The sequence below is a fragment of the Rosa rugosa genome, chromosome 4 (assembly GCF_958449725.1).
Source record: "Rosa rugosa chromosome 4, drRosRugo1.1, whole genome shotgun sequence".
Taxonomy (NCBI): domain Eukaryota; kingdom Viridiplantae; phylum Streptophyta; class Magnoliopsida; order Rosales; family Rosaceae; genus Rosa; species Rosa rugosa.
The window spans coordinates 33125448-33138117 of NC_084823.1; the positions used below are offsets into that span (position 1 = coordinate 33125448).

At 36.5% G+C, this 12670-nt stretch overlaps 1 protein-coding gene across 8 annotated transcripts; it reads left to right on the forward strand.

Annotated features, from left to right (window-relative positions):
* Positions 1 to 217: 217 nt before the first annotated feature.
* LOC133742773 (uncharacterized) lies at positions 218 to 9616 on the forward strand. 8 transcript variants are annotated; one of them, XM_062170450.1, is made up of 9 exons: positions 218 to 341; positions 1541 to 1669; positions 1743 to 1888; positions 2017 to 2094; positions 5406 to 5705; positions 5795 to 5846; positions 7936 to 7994; positions 8705 to 8750; positions 9315 to 9616. In XM_062170450.1, the coding sequence occupies exons 5-9, from the start codon at positions 5586 to 5588 to the stop codon at positions 9440 to 9442; spliced, it is 405 nt and encodes a 134-aa protein (XP_062026434.1). In that variant the 5' UTR covers positions 218 to 341; positions 1541 to 1669; positions 1743 to 1888; positions 2017 to 2094; positions 5406 to 5585; the 3' UTR covers positions 9443 to 9616. The 8 variants fall into 8 exon arrangements, with proteins under 8 accessions (XP_062026434.1, XP_062026432.1, XP_062026436.1 ...); XM_062170448.1 differs by having other exon boundaries at positions 1806 to 1888; XM_062170451.1 differs by having other exon boundaries at positions 220 to 341; positions 1583 to 1669.
* Positions 9617 to 12670: the final 3054 nt, after the last annotated feature.

Genomic DNA, 12670 nt, shown 5'->3' on the forward strand with positions numbered 1-12670 from the left:
GCGTTCTTAGTAGGGGGTATTTCACTTTAAAAAACAGGGACAGTTTCGGAATACATGTAAAGTTTGGTGGGTTTTGATTGGACAACCGTATGTAAGGAATTACAAAAAATTATTACCCATAGTATCTCCCCGTGAACAGTAACTCCCATATTGATTTACCCATTTGCCCCTATATTTGTCTTTATTACGAAGCTGCCATCTGGCCTAAGTAATCATCTTATTATTCCCCTTTCTCTCGCTCTCCTCGCTTCTCGCTCGGAATTGTTCGCGGTTTTCAGCCGAAGTTTGAGACTCTAATCGATTTCCCAAGTTTGAGACTTTTGTATTCGCCTTGACTGCGGGTATATTATCATTTAATTTTCTCCATCATTCTTTAATTGTTGTATTGTGTTAGGATTGTTGCATAAATTATTGCTGTGCTTGATTTGGATTTCTACAATTGGGGTTCGTTACATCAATATGAAATTTATTGATTTTAATTTCTTCAATTGGAGTGTTCGATCAGTAGGATTTGGATTTGTATATATGCGTTGGTTTGATTTGGATTTTGAAAGATTGTTCTTTTTGCTACTGATATAAATGGGTTCATTACACTCCTACTGATATATAACTGGGTTTGTTTGATTTGGATTTTGATTTCGATTTCCTCATAACTTACGTGCTCAATAAGGCTGAGAGATGTAGATGAAGCAAAGACATTGTTCTTTTTGCTACTCACAATCTCCAGCAGTAAAACTCCGAAGCTGTAAACATGTGGTTCCTGTGCTTAATCATTATGTATTTTCATGTTACAGGGCAATTGATTGCTTTTTGACTCTACATGACACCATGATATTATCATCTATGGAAAGAATGTTTAATTGCTTGCTAAATTATCAAGAGGGAAAGAAATAGAATGAATCATGTAATGTACTAATGTGACCATGTTCTGTATGGTTATTTGAAGTAGGGAGATAGTTTGTTGCTGTTTACACCTGTTCATTCGTATCTGCAGTTGTATTAGACTATTATTAGATATATCGCCTGGAAGTGTCTCTTCTTAGAAAAAATGTAGAACAAGAAAAAGGCTGGAAAAGTGTTCTTTTACTGCATCAGGCCACAGTTTGTGACGATTACCTTGGTGTAAGGGCAGTTGAATCCTTTTTCTGCCTCGATAGCTCTCTTATCTTCTGTCGCCAAAGCAAACTCTCTCTTTCTTTGTTAACTTTGTAAGAAAAGAAATAGAAATATGTTTCCTGCTCAAAGTCTCAAACTTGCTACTGCTCAGTTTAATCTTTTGAGGTATAGTTGGTAAATCTGGAACTTTTCTGTGAAATAGATGTTGTGCTTGATTATTAGTATGCAATTGGGCTTGCAAATTGTGTGCTATTGCTTTGTGTATTTCTCCTATTTCAAGTCTTTAATGAAGTCAGTGCTTGCAAATCACTGCTGGTTATGTAAATATTTGTACAATGAATGTATAAAGTTTAGCAAGTAAACAAACCCGCGGCATCGCGCGGGAGGCATTACCTAGTTCTAACTATACTAAAACGCAAATCAGATGAGAACAAAGAAAATGAATAGTGGACGGACTTTCTTTCAGTCTGTTGATCGATAGAGAAAGAGAGAGGGAGGAAGAAAGCCTGCTAAATTGGACTCCTAGGCATCTTCCAGCTCCCCCGATTCTAAGGTAAACTATTTCATTTTTTTGGGCAATTGATTGTTGGGTTCTTCAAAATTGAATCTTCCATGTATCAAACTAGGTATTTGCAGAGGTGACCTACTGCTTCTAATCTCATTCCATGACTCTGTTTATTCTCCGACAGTAAGAAGCAGAAAGCAGGCGAGAGAAAAAGAGAGAGAGAGAGTGATCAACCCTCAATCAGTCCTCTTCAATCCAGGACATCTGGTTCGTTCACTCTCTCTCTCACTCACTGAATTCCCCGTCAATTCTCTCGAATTCCGAGCCTTACCGATCTTCAATTTTTTGTAATCGAGTTTCGATTTTCTGACTCCCGAGAGTGTTGGTCTTTGCAGCAACAGAGCCCTCTGTTATTGGAGTTGCACAAGAATGTGGTGAAGGATTGTGATGCTTCAAGCTTACATCCTCAAAAGGTTTTTCTCCCATCATTTTCTTCAAATTTGAGCTACTATTCTTCTGCAGATTTATTAATTTTTTTTATTCACCAAATTTGTATAATTAGCTGATGAGAAACGTGGATTATACAAATTTAAACTCCTTTGTTCTAAAAACAAAGAAACAATCAACCTAAATAAAAGTACACGTTTCTATTAATCTATTATTACAATAAAATTTGGGAACAAACCTTACCAATATGCTATTGCTACAGTGAGTTAAAACCAGCATGTCATCTTTCTGTTTGAATTATAACTAACTCAAGTAGCAAAGATGTGTAATCTGTAGGTGAATTAAAATTTGAGAAAACTGGGGTGTAGATAAAGAGACGATTAATAAGCTTAGTAAGAGAGATGATGATGTAAATTACTTGGCTTTTGTGGGAGCAATTCAAGTATTCTTTATTCAGTTTGACTGTTCAGTATCTGCTTTAACAAACATCCTATCTGTTCCAAGGAAGCTATAGATCTTATATATATACACACATTCAGTTTATGAGGTCCACTGCCAATTTTAGGCTTCTGCATCTTTTGTGAATATTGGTCATTAAAATAGTTAAAGAGTAATTCCCCTGTACCTTGATATTGCATATACTAGCTTCAATTTTTCCTAGACTGAGTTTATAAATGAGTAGAGGAGAAGGAGTTTATTTTGTCTTTGTTACTAAGAATATAAAGTTTCCTAAACTAAAGTGCCATATAGCTTAAACTGGAAATGAGATTTTTCTTTTCAAAAAAATCAATCTTTATGTGTATGAATGGCAAGTTTTGATCAATGTACTTGGACTCTCTGATTTGATTAAATTTTTATACTATTAATTATATATGACTTAAATAACTGTTACTGCAATTTGACAAATATGGACCATTCATATTGGCCTTCACTTTGGTTATCTTTTGGAAGCCAGCATAAGAGCTCCTGGGTCATTTAGATACTGCTATGGAGTAACATTTGTAACCATAAATTTGCAAGAAAACTTGGGATTATGAGTTCAATTCCAAGTATTGTATACTTTTACAATATAAAGGATATTCCTAATTATGTTATGTAGGGAGAAACAAACAGTTTTATCTCATTACATACTTGAGCAAAAAACTTTAGGTTCTGTCAAAGTATATGGCTGCCATGAATTAACTAAGGAGGTGATTAACTAGCTTAGTGAGAGAGATGGTGATGCGAATTACTTGGCTGTTCTTATTGCAGAGCTGCAATGAACTGTTCGAATATAACTATCTCATACTTAACACTCTTCAATATCAAATGTTTCTTAACAAACATCCTATATCATGTACTTTTCACTTTTCTCTTTTTTTAACATTGTATAATGTAGTTTCACTATATGTAGTATATCTATAACGTAGTTTCACGTAGTTTTGATGTAAATTCAACGATATCAATAGTATACCCACAGCACCGCGTGGGCTTTTTGCCTAGTCAGTAGTCACAACTCACAACTCACAACGAACGAATCCACGCCTCCCTCTGCCATCAAAACAAACCTCTCTCTCTCTCGCAAAAATTAAAAATATCAAAATCAAAATTTCGAGAAATTTGTTCAGTATTATTTCATCATCAAGGAACCACTGTAAGTTGTTGCTTCAATCCTTTAATCTCCATCAAATTTGTTCAATATTATTTCTTTTGCCTGCCAATAATCTAATTCCATCATTGGCTTATATTCTCTCTCGTAAATTTCCCAATTTGATTCTGATTCTAACGGTTTGGGTATCTATAATTTTGTATGCATAGCATTTGCTTCAATCGTTTTGACTTTTTCCAGTTGGCTTGTTCTGAGCTTTCGACTAAGGAATGTTAAAATTTCCTCGTTTCTCTGTTTTATAAAAGTTTGATTTAGGGTTTATAGTTATTATCTGTACCTTTGTATCAGATAAACTTGGCCGGGATTTGGTTTTCGCAGACAATTTAGGTAATAAGTTTGTGATTATTTCAATAAATGTGCTCAGATAAAACTAAAGCCGCTTCTAAGTCAATCTTATGGTCCAGTGATTCAGGTCTTGCTTATTTGTGTTGTCTTTCATATGGCTATAGCCTGAAATACATTGTGAAAAGTTAGTGTGAAGAATACTTATCATCACATATAGCAACTTTTGGTTCTTCTGAGTACCCAATTTGTATTTTATTAAAAATAAATTTACCTTAACCTTAGTAAGACCAAAGAAGAATGAATAATACTGTGGGTCGTCCTTGTGTTTCTATACTCAGCTTGGTTAGCTAAACAGTTCGTATGTAATCATTCACTGGTTCTGTCTTTACACAGATCAATTAGATATTATGTTTTTAACAAGTGTCGTTGTCCATGGTATTTGTCCACATATCAGCCATATTGTTTAGCCTTTGTATTCTTTATTATGAGAACCCAGATCATAACCCCTTTTTCGTGATCCTTGAAGATGATTAGTGCACACACATCCTCTGCACTAGTTTCTTCACTGAATTTGCACCCCACTCTTATGAAGATGGCTTGACTTGACTAAAAGGCAACAAGTGTCGTTGTAAAGTTTGATTTCAGGTCATAGGGACAGACACTCTTAGTGTAGGGTTAAAACTACTGAAAAAGGCTGTGTGGATCTCCAAATGTCAGAATGAGATGAGGATGAAATGTGGTGGCCAGTTGGATGGGACAAGGCGAGAAGGGGAACAAGAGTCAAAATAGGCATGGTGCTTAGGGCAGCCTCCTTCATTTATTTCTGGTTCATTCGGGAACAAGACAAGTTTCACTAGGAGCCTCATTCTTGGCCAGCCCCCTAGCTACCTACCTACTTGTTCAATCAGAGGTTAAGAGTGTGGTCCGGCGGGTTTCTCAAATGAAAGAAGGAAGACCTATTGCTTTATAGTATTGTTCAGTTTTGTTTCATGTGTACTCTAATACATAAGAATAAATAAGAAGATTTATAAAAATGAAAGCACCTCCTTTTGGCAAACAAACAGTTTATAAACCTTTAAAAAACTGCTGTGGAGACAGCTAAACATAATTTGATTCTGTGTAGAAGTGTTAGTGATAGGAAGTGTACAATGCAAACGTGCTTCCTATGAAGCAGTCTCGGACAAACCTTACTGGGTTATATATATATAACTTCTTTTTTTCTAATCCTTACAATAAGAAGGTCACAGGTTTAGTTTGAATTCCCATTTATTAGACACACACACACACACGCATATATACGTATGTAATAATATAAGGATAAATATTCATTATTAATGAAGTGGACATAGAGCATGTACAGAGAGAGGCTCGTGACTATAAATTGACAGATTTATCTTCTCACAGGCTTTAGTTGCTGAGATCTGGTGCCTTAAAGCTCGCCACTGAAACCTTTTTACGGTTCTTCGGCCTACTATGGGCACCTGTAGAGATTAGTACGTCAGACTGCGATCCCAAACTGCCTGCTATACCATACATCAGTATACTTGAGGTTTCTTCTGAAGACTTAACCCAGAGTGATAGGGGATGGCTGGTTCCACTCCTAAAAATACCATTAGATGTCATCATTGTGCCGGTCCTCTTTCTAAGGAGATGGAAACTAGTGCATGGACAGTTCCACCTCTTATCAGGGATAGCTTCTCTATGGTATTTTTTCTTCTTTTACCAACCGCTTACATGTATTCAGAAGTTTTTTTGTTATACTGAAATGTGGACTACTGATTATCTTGGTGCAGATTGGCTCTGCTGTTGGTGGTACAGTAAGTGCTTTTTATGGATTCAATTATGGTAATCTATTTTATATTTGCTTCTCTTGCTTTCTCTATGTAGCTTGTGCATGGTTATGTTTTCTTATTTTAAAATGTCATTTAATTTTCTTTCACACCATGAAATTTTTATAAGCTTTTTGCAATGGTAGAAGCTGTGGGATATAAATTTCTTTTCTTACCTTTCTTTAATTTTCAGTATCAATAGGTTTTGTTGCAAAAGAGTTCTTGTCAACTCCAACTAATTGGACAGAGCATTGGCACACTAATGCTATTATTTTGTAATAAAAAGAAGAGTGATATTACACATTAGGTTTGCCTTGTTGTCTCATTGTGTAAGCTTAGTCAACTGTGTAAGCTTAGTTAACATTTCCCAGGCTACCTACCTATTAAACTTGAAAACAATCTTCCATCTAATTAGGTGCAATATTCCTCTTCAAATTTGTTGCTTCGTGCCACGCATCTTGGAATCTTAACAAAGAAAGATAATAAGTCGGGTCACTGAAAAGTAGCTTATCCTAGTTTACTGCCCAACGGCTGTTATAGGCCATCATATACCCACTAATGAACATTTATCTTCATATGTTTTACCCTGAGTCAACAGAAAAAATTCCAAATTGGATAAAGATTGATCCAACTAAGATCATTCCCTGCCAAAATTAATTAGGTAAGGGAACCGAGGCCCTATGTGTCGTATGTTAATAGGATGCTTGTTTTTATATTTGTTTGACTGTGGAAGGAGTTAAGGTCCCATGATTGGTATGACAGTGGAGCAATGAAGAATGTTATTTTTGCAGGTTGCTTGTTCGAAAAACGTATGAAACTTTGTGGATTTTGTAGAATGACTTGAGCATAAGTTAGAACATCATTAAAATCTGACTACTCAGGGATTACTCCTAAGTATGGCTTCAACCACAAGTTGTAAAAGCCACCCCAAGTGTGAGCTTGTCAAATCAACGACGACGAGTGCACTATTGGTATTGGCCAATAATGTACATTTGGACTACTGTCTGATAGTGATGGTATTGAACTTCTACGACGCAATGGTGGGCGATATGAGACTTTTAAGGATAGATGATGTTATGATGTCTAACATTTGGAGTTGTATTGGATGGGGGAGGAGTGGGGGTGGTGTAGTAATTAGGTGTAGTAATTAGGCTTCAGTATTAGGAAGGTAAATGGCTAGTAAAACTGCCAATTTCAACTTATCATTGCTGCTCGCCATTGGCTAGGATATCTGAGCTTTCTACAGACTTGGGATATTTGATGAATCCATAGGTGGTGCACAACCTTTACTGTCGGTTAGGAGGGTTCTCATAAATTCAACAACATAAAGAAATTTTGTAGAGGTTGCTATATTCGGGAAGGGTGAAACGTGGTACTACATAGATTAGAAACCATGTCAGTCAAGCGTGTATTTCAAGTATTTTAATCTTAGAAATTGATATTAAATCGAAGGGGGAATGACCCCAAATTCTGGCGACCAGGTTTTAGCCACTGCTTGTCTAGGACAATGAAAATTAAGGGGTGTTAGGATTCACGTATTAGGAAAAGGGTTTATGACATAGAACTGGAGTCTAGAATTTCAAGGACAACTTTTCATAAGGAGGTGAAATACAATCTTCCCATTACTCTTATTTTATAAAACTATTTCTAGACATTTTCTGTTCAAGTATCGGTCAATCATCATTAGAGAAAGTGAACCAGACAAAAGCTTAAGAATACAAATAGGGTTAAACTTACTCCGCCCACAGAATTCTCCACTCTGCAGCAGCTCAGTTTTAGGGTTTGCCAACAGGAACTCTCTTATATTCATTAGGTGTAAAGTAAAACTGAAGAAGGGCAGTTGCATACAATGTTTTTGCACCCAGCTAGCTGAAAAGTTAATTGCATCTGTGTTTCTTATCACCTTTCTACATTTCCATCTATTGCACTCGTCCTAAGATACATCATACATATATGTCTCCCTGTGTGCATGCACGCACGCTAACCTTTGGCATTTGATCTTTCATGAGCTAGATAGTGCGATCCTTGTTCTCAGGTGTGGTAGTGAGATTTATGAGAAATACTAATAACTCATTTTATCTTTATTGTTTTGTTTTTGGGTGCAGTGATGCCTATTGTTCAGAGACGGGTAAAAGGACCTATGTGGTTACATTTTTTCATTGGTGTAAGTTTTGCAATACTTTTACTATTGTAGGAATGTCCTTTGCATATGAAAATTTCTTTAAAAAAAATATCAAAATGGGAAATAATTATCCACTTAATCTTATATCTATTGAACATGTAAATTTGTAAATTTGAATGTCAAGGAGAAACATATGACATGTATGGTTTAAGCTTAGAACTATACATTGAGGATTGAAGTTAGTCAAGTATTGAACAAAAAAATAATAATGTAACTTGAAGGTACTGAAGTTTATAGGTTGTTATATCTGGTACAAACCCGTACTATGCAATTGGGCATCAACTGTAGTGGTAGACACTACAATTTTGAATTGAAAGAGTAATTAAATGACTAGTAAGGCACTAAGGCTTTTATAGGTTTCTTGTCTACCTTAAATTAGGGTAGTAAATTTATACACACAACAAAATTCACCAAAAAGAAGAGTGACAACTTAGTCTTTCCCTAGCCTTTATTGCTGAAAAGGATTGAAAATAGATTATACTTTCCCTAGCCTTTATTTTAGCAGTTAGAGGATGAATTCAATGTTGGATTCTCCATGCATGGATATGTTGTCTCTGTACAAGCCCTGAAGCTGTAGAGGGCTTATGTTGTTTCTGCTTTTCATTTTTATTTTTTGTGTTATTGGTATGCACTGAATTTTTACCATATACTTAATATGGTGAATGACATCAATCTTCCTTTTGCAACTGAAGGCTCCTCCCGTCATTGTATTCTCTTCAGCTTGTGCTGGTTTGGCAGGTTAGTTTGTCATTCTATATTTCTTGTGATAATAATTGGTGCGCTTTGATTAGTTTTCACCTAAAGTTATGGATGTGAAATTTGTTGTAGAAGTTATTGTTATGTGATCAAAATGAACTTCAATTTTGACTTGTTATGGTATCATCGAGGTAAAAGGTTAAAATTCACTTCAGTCTGCTTACCTTGACACTTACCACTCTGAAATGTCAGTAGTAGCTCCAATCAGAAATAACATGTAAATTTCCCATTAAATCAGACCTGTGTTTTGCTCAATAGAAAATGCCAACACAAAAGCACGCTAAATATTCTGGAGGTCTTATGTTGAATGGTTGACATTATATGACACTAGTTATTCCAGGTAAAGTCACTAATTTCCATGTGATATTTCTCGTAGAATATCTGCAATGTAGTGGCGGTACTGCATATTACTGGTGTAATTGACATGTTGCTTTTCAGCTATTTGATTTGATTGAATATATGTCGAATGGGAGAAGGTTATATCTTTCCATTTATCATGTTTTTTCATCAACTATATGGCATTAATTCCATGTCGAAAATATACAGGTGGTGCAATTCCAGCTGTGGCCCAACTTGCTTCGTCATCTTATCATGCAGCTGTCTCATCCTCGTTGCCTCCTGCGACTTCTCAAGATGAGAAGATGCACAAGTCCAGAAATTCCTCTACTCTGTGATCCAGAGTCAATTGTGTGCTTGTGTGCGCACATGAGGGAAGTCAATTGTCCACATCAGTCATGTGCAGCATGGGTTTGGTCATAGAGAGTTGCTTACTTTGGATGTAAAAGTTCTTATATAATGATTTGAGCCAACTTATTCGTGCTATTAATAAAACTTTATGTTTTCAGTAACTTCTTGTTGTGTTGGTAATGACCTGGTTCAGTTACTTTGTTTTTATTTTATTTTATTTATAATTTTTTGGGAAAATTTTGTAAATAGTACATCAACTAAAGGCCACTAATAATTTCTATACATAAAGTTCCAAACCAAGCATTTTGGTACACGGACTCTCGAGCCCGACCCACTATGTAGACACGACGTCAATGACGCTGTTAGTTTCAGTGCCACCTAGCCTAATTTGAGGGATAATTTGGTCTCTTCAGGTTTTTACTCTGAGCACCCGGTTTTTTCTTTCTTACTTTGGGCACCCAGCTCTCTCTCTCTCTCTCTCTCTCTCTCTCTCTCTCTCTCTCTCTCTCTCTCTCTCTCTCTCTCTCTCTCTCTCTCTCACTATGGGCACCCATCTCTCTTCTCCCCTCCCAATACCGATCACCTCTGCAATTCCAACCATTACCATCAATCTACACCCTTCAATTCTCAAGCTTCTCCACCGAAACCATCTAATCCCAATCCTGGTGTTCAATAACAACAACAACTCCGAGTTCTCGCTGTGCACAGCAAATCCTTCAAAGGCCCAATCCAGGCTATGTTCCTGGTACACTCATCGGGGGGCGGCGCAATCACCCTGAACTTCTCCTCAGCCAAATCGAACCTCAGAATCACACACCTAGCTGTTTGATGATCCTCAACCAGCCAATACAGCCCACCATTCACCTTAGTAGCCTAAAAAATATGCTCAACGAAATAAGGAGATATGTCCTCATTTGAGCGGAGTGTTGGTTTTGAGACTGGATTGGAATAACGATCGGTTTCGCTCCAGATGAGATTTGATGAAGGCGGGATCTGTGAGCAGAGAGCCCCATGGCTTGCACACGCACCTGAATCGAAACAGAGACTTCGCCGGCAGCCGTTTCAGGATGTCGGTGATGATATCCTCCGGAATCTCCAGATTCATGTTCTGGGTTGTTATTGTTTCATCTTCTTCTCTTCCATCAAACATGTTTTGGTTTATCACTCGATTCGGGTTTTGGGTTTGGTTTAGGGTCGATACATCTCCATCTTCTTCTTCTTGCAGAGGCATCGGCTTCTGGGTCCTTGTTCTCTTCGATTAGACATGTTTTGGGTATGTGGAAAGAGAGGAAGAGTATTCAAACAGAGGAGTTTTTTTTTTTTTTTAAAGTAGTCACAGTGAGAAAGTACTAAAATCCTCTTTAACAAATGAATAATGACAAAAAAGTTAACGGCGTCATTAACGTCATGTACGGATAGTGGGTCAGACTTCACATTTCGTGTACCAAAATGCTCGGTTTGGAAATTTATGTATATAAATTACTAGTGGCATCTATTTGGTGTACTGTTTGCAAAATTTTCCCTAATTTTTTATAATCTAGATCACACGGTCCTCAAAGGCTTCTTAGATCCAGAGACTAATCTGTGCTTGGGGGGGGGGGTGGAGTACGCTTCCTCCCCTCTGGCCACTAATAATAGATTGGGATTTAATTTCAATTAATTTCGGCGGGATTCGAACTCGGATGTTGGGGTTTCACATCTGGAGGGTCTTACCAACTCAATCACCTGTGGTGGTTAATTATTTAGTTATTTTCACTCATCATGGCTTTGCGGGCTTATAGGCTCCAAATTTACTTTTTCACATTACTCTTGGTGGGTTACTCATCATTATATATGTCATTTGCGTTTTTAGATTAATTGAATCAGTGGAGACAACAATAAACGTGTCCACCATCATCAATTATTGGTGGATAATGTTGTAAATATTATTATTTAATTTGATAGTCTATATGAACGCTCATTAGTCATTTTTATATTTATATAAAAACACTGTACACTTTTATTTCTTTTCAATTATTTCATCTATATTCTATAACAAACGCGTTATAAAGTCAAATAAATTAAATTGTCCATGCTACTTTAATGTTCGAGATGGAATAACACATTATATTGCAAAGTTTGTTTCATTGTTGAAAATACCAATTCTCTTGTGCAATTTTTTATTTTGTCTCATAGTAGACGATGATTTATTAGTATCACCAGAGATTCTTTTATCTTTTTTTATAAGTACTAGCAATTCACTCAAACTTTGATATGGTCATCAGTGGTAAAGAGACAGGTAATTAAGCAAGATGAAGTTTCGGGAAAGAAAGAAGAAAATCAAAGAAATTAAAAATGTCCATGCTACTTTTCTTGTTTTAATTAATTCTCCTCTCTAGCTTTAATGTTTGAGATGGAGGAACACATTGTATTGTAAAGTTTGTTTTTTTTGTTGAAAATACCAAAGTTTGGGAAAGATAGAGAGTAGGGGATTGGGGTTTTTAAGAATAACAGCATTTGGTATTCACCTTAGTAGCCTAAAAAATATGCTCAACGAAATAAGGAGATATGTCCTCATTTGAGCGGAGTGTTGGTTTTGAGACTGGATTGGAATAACGATCGGTTTCGCTCCAGATGAGATTTGATGAAGGCGGGATCTGTGAGCAGAGAGCCCCATGGCTTGCACACGCACCTGAATCGAAACAGAGACTTCGCCGGCAGCCGTTTCAGGATGTCGGTGATGATATCCTCCGGAATCTCCAGATTCATGTTCTGGGTTGTTATTGTTTCATCTTCTTCTCTTCCATCAAACATGTTTTGGTTTATCACTCGATTCGGGTTTTGGGTTTGGTTTAGGGTCGATACATCTCCATCTTCTTCTTCTTGCAGAGGCATCGGCTTCTGGGTCCTTGTTCTCTTCGATTAGACATGTTTTGGGTATGTGGAAAGAGAGGAAGAGTATTCAAACAGAGGAGTTTTTTTTTTTTTTTTAAAGTAGTCACAGTGAGAAAGTACTAAAATCCTCTTTAACAAATGAATAATGACAAAAAAGTTAACGGCGTCATTAACGTCATGTACGGATAGTGGGTCAGACTTCACATTTCGTGTACCAAAATGCTCGGTTTGGAAATTTATGTATATAAATTACTAGTGGCATCTATTTGGTGTACTGTTTGCAAAATTTTCCCTAATTTTTTATAATCTAGATCACACGGTCCTCAAAGGCTTCTTAGATC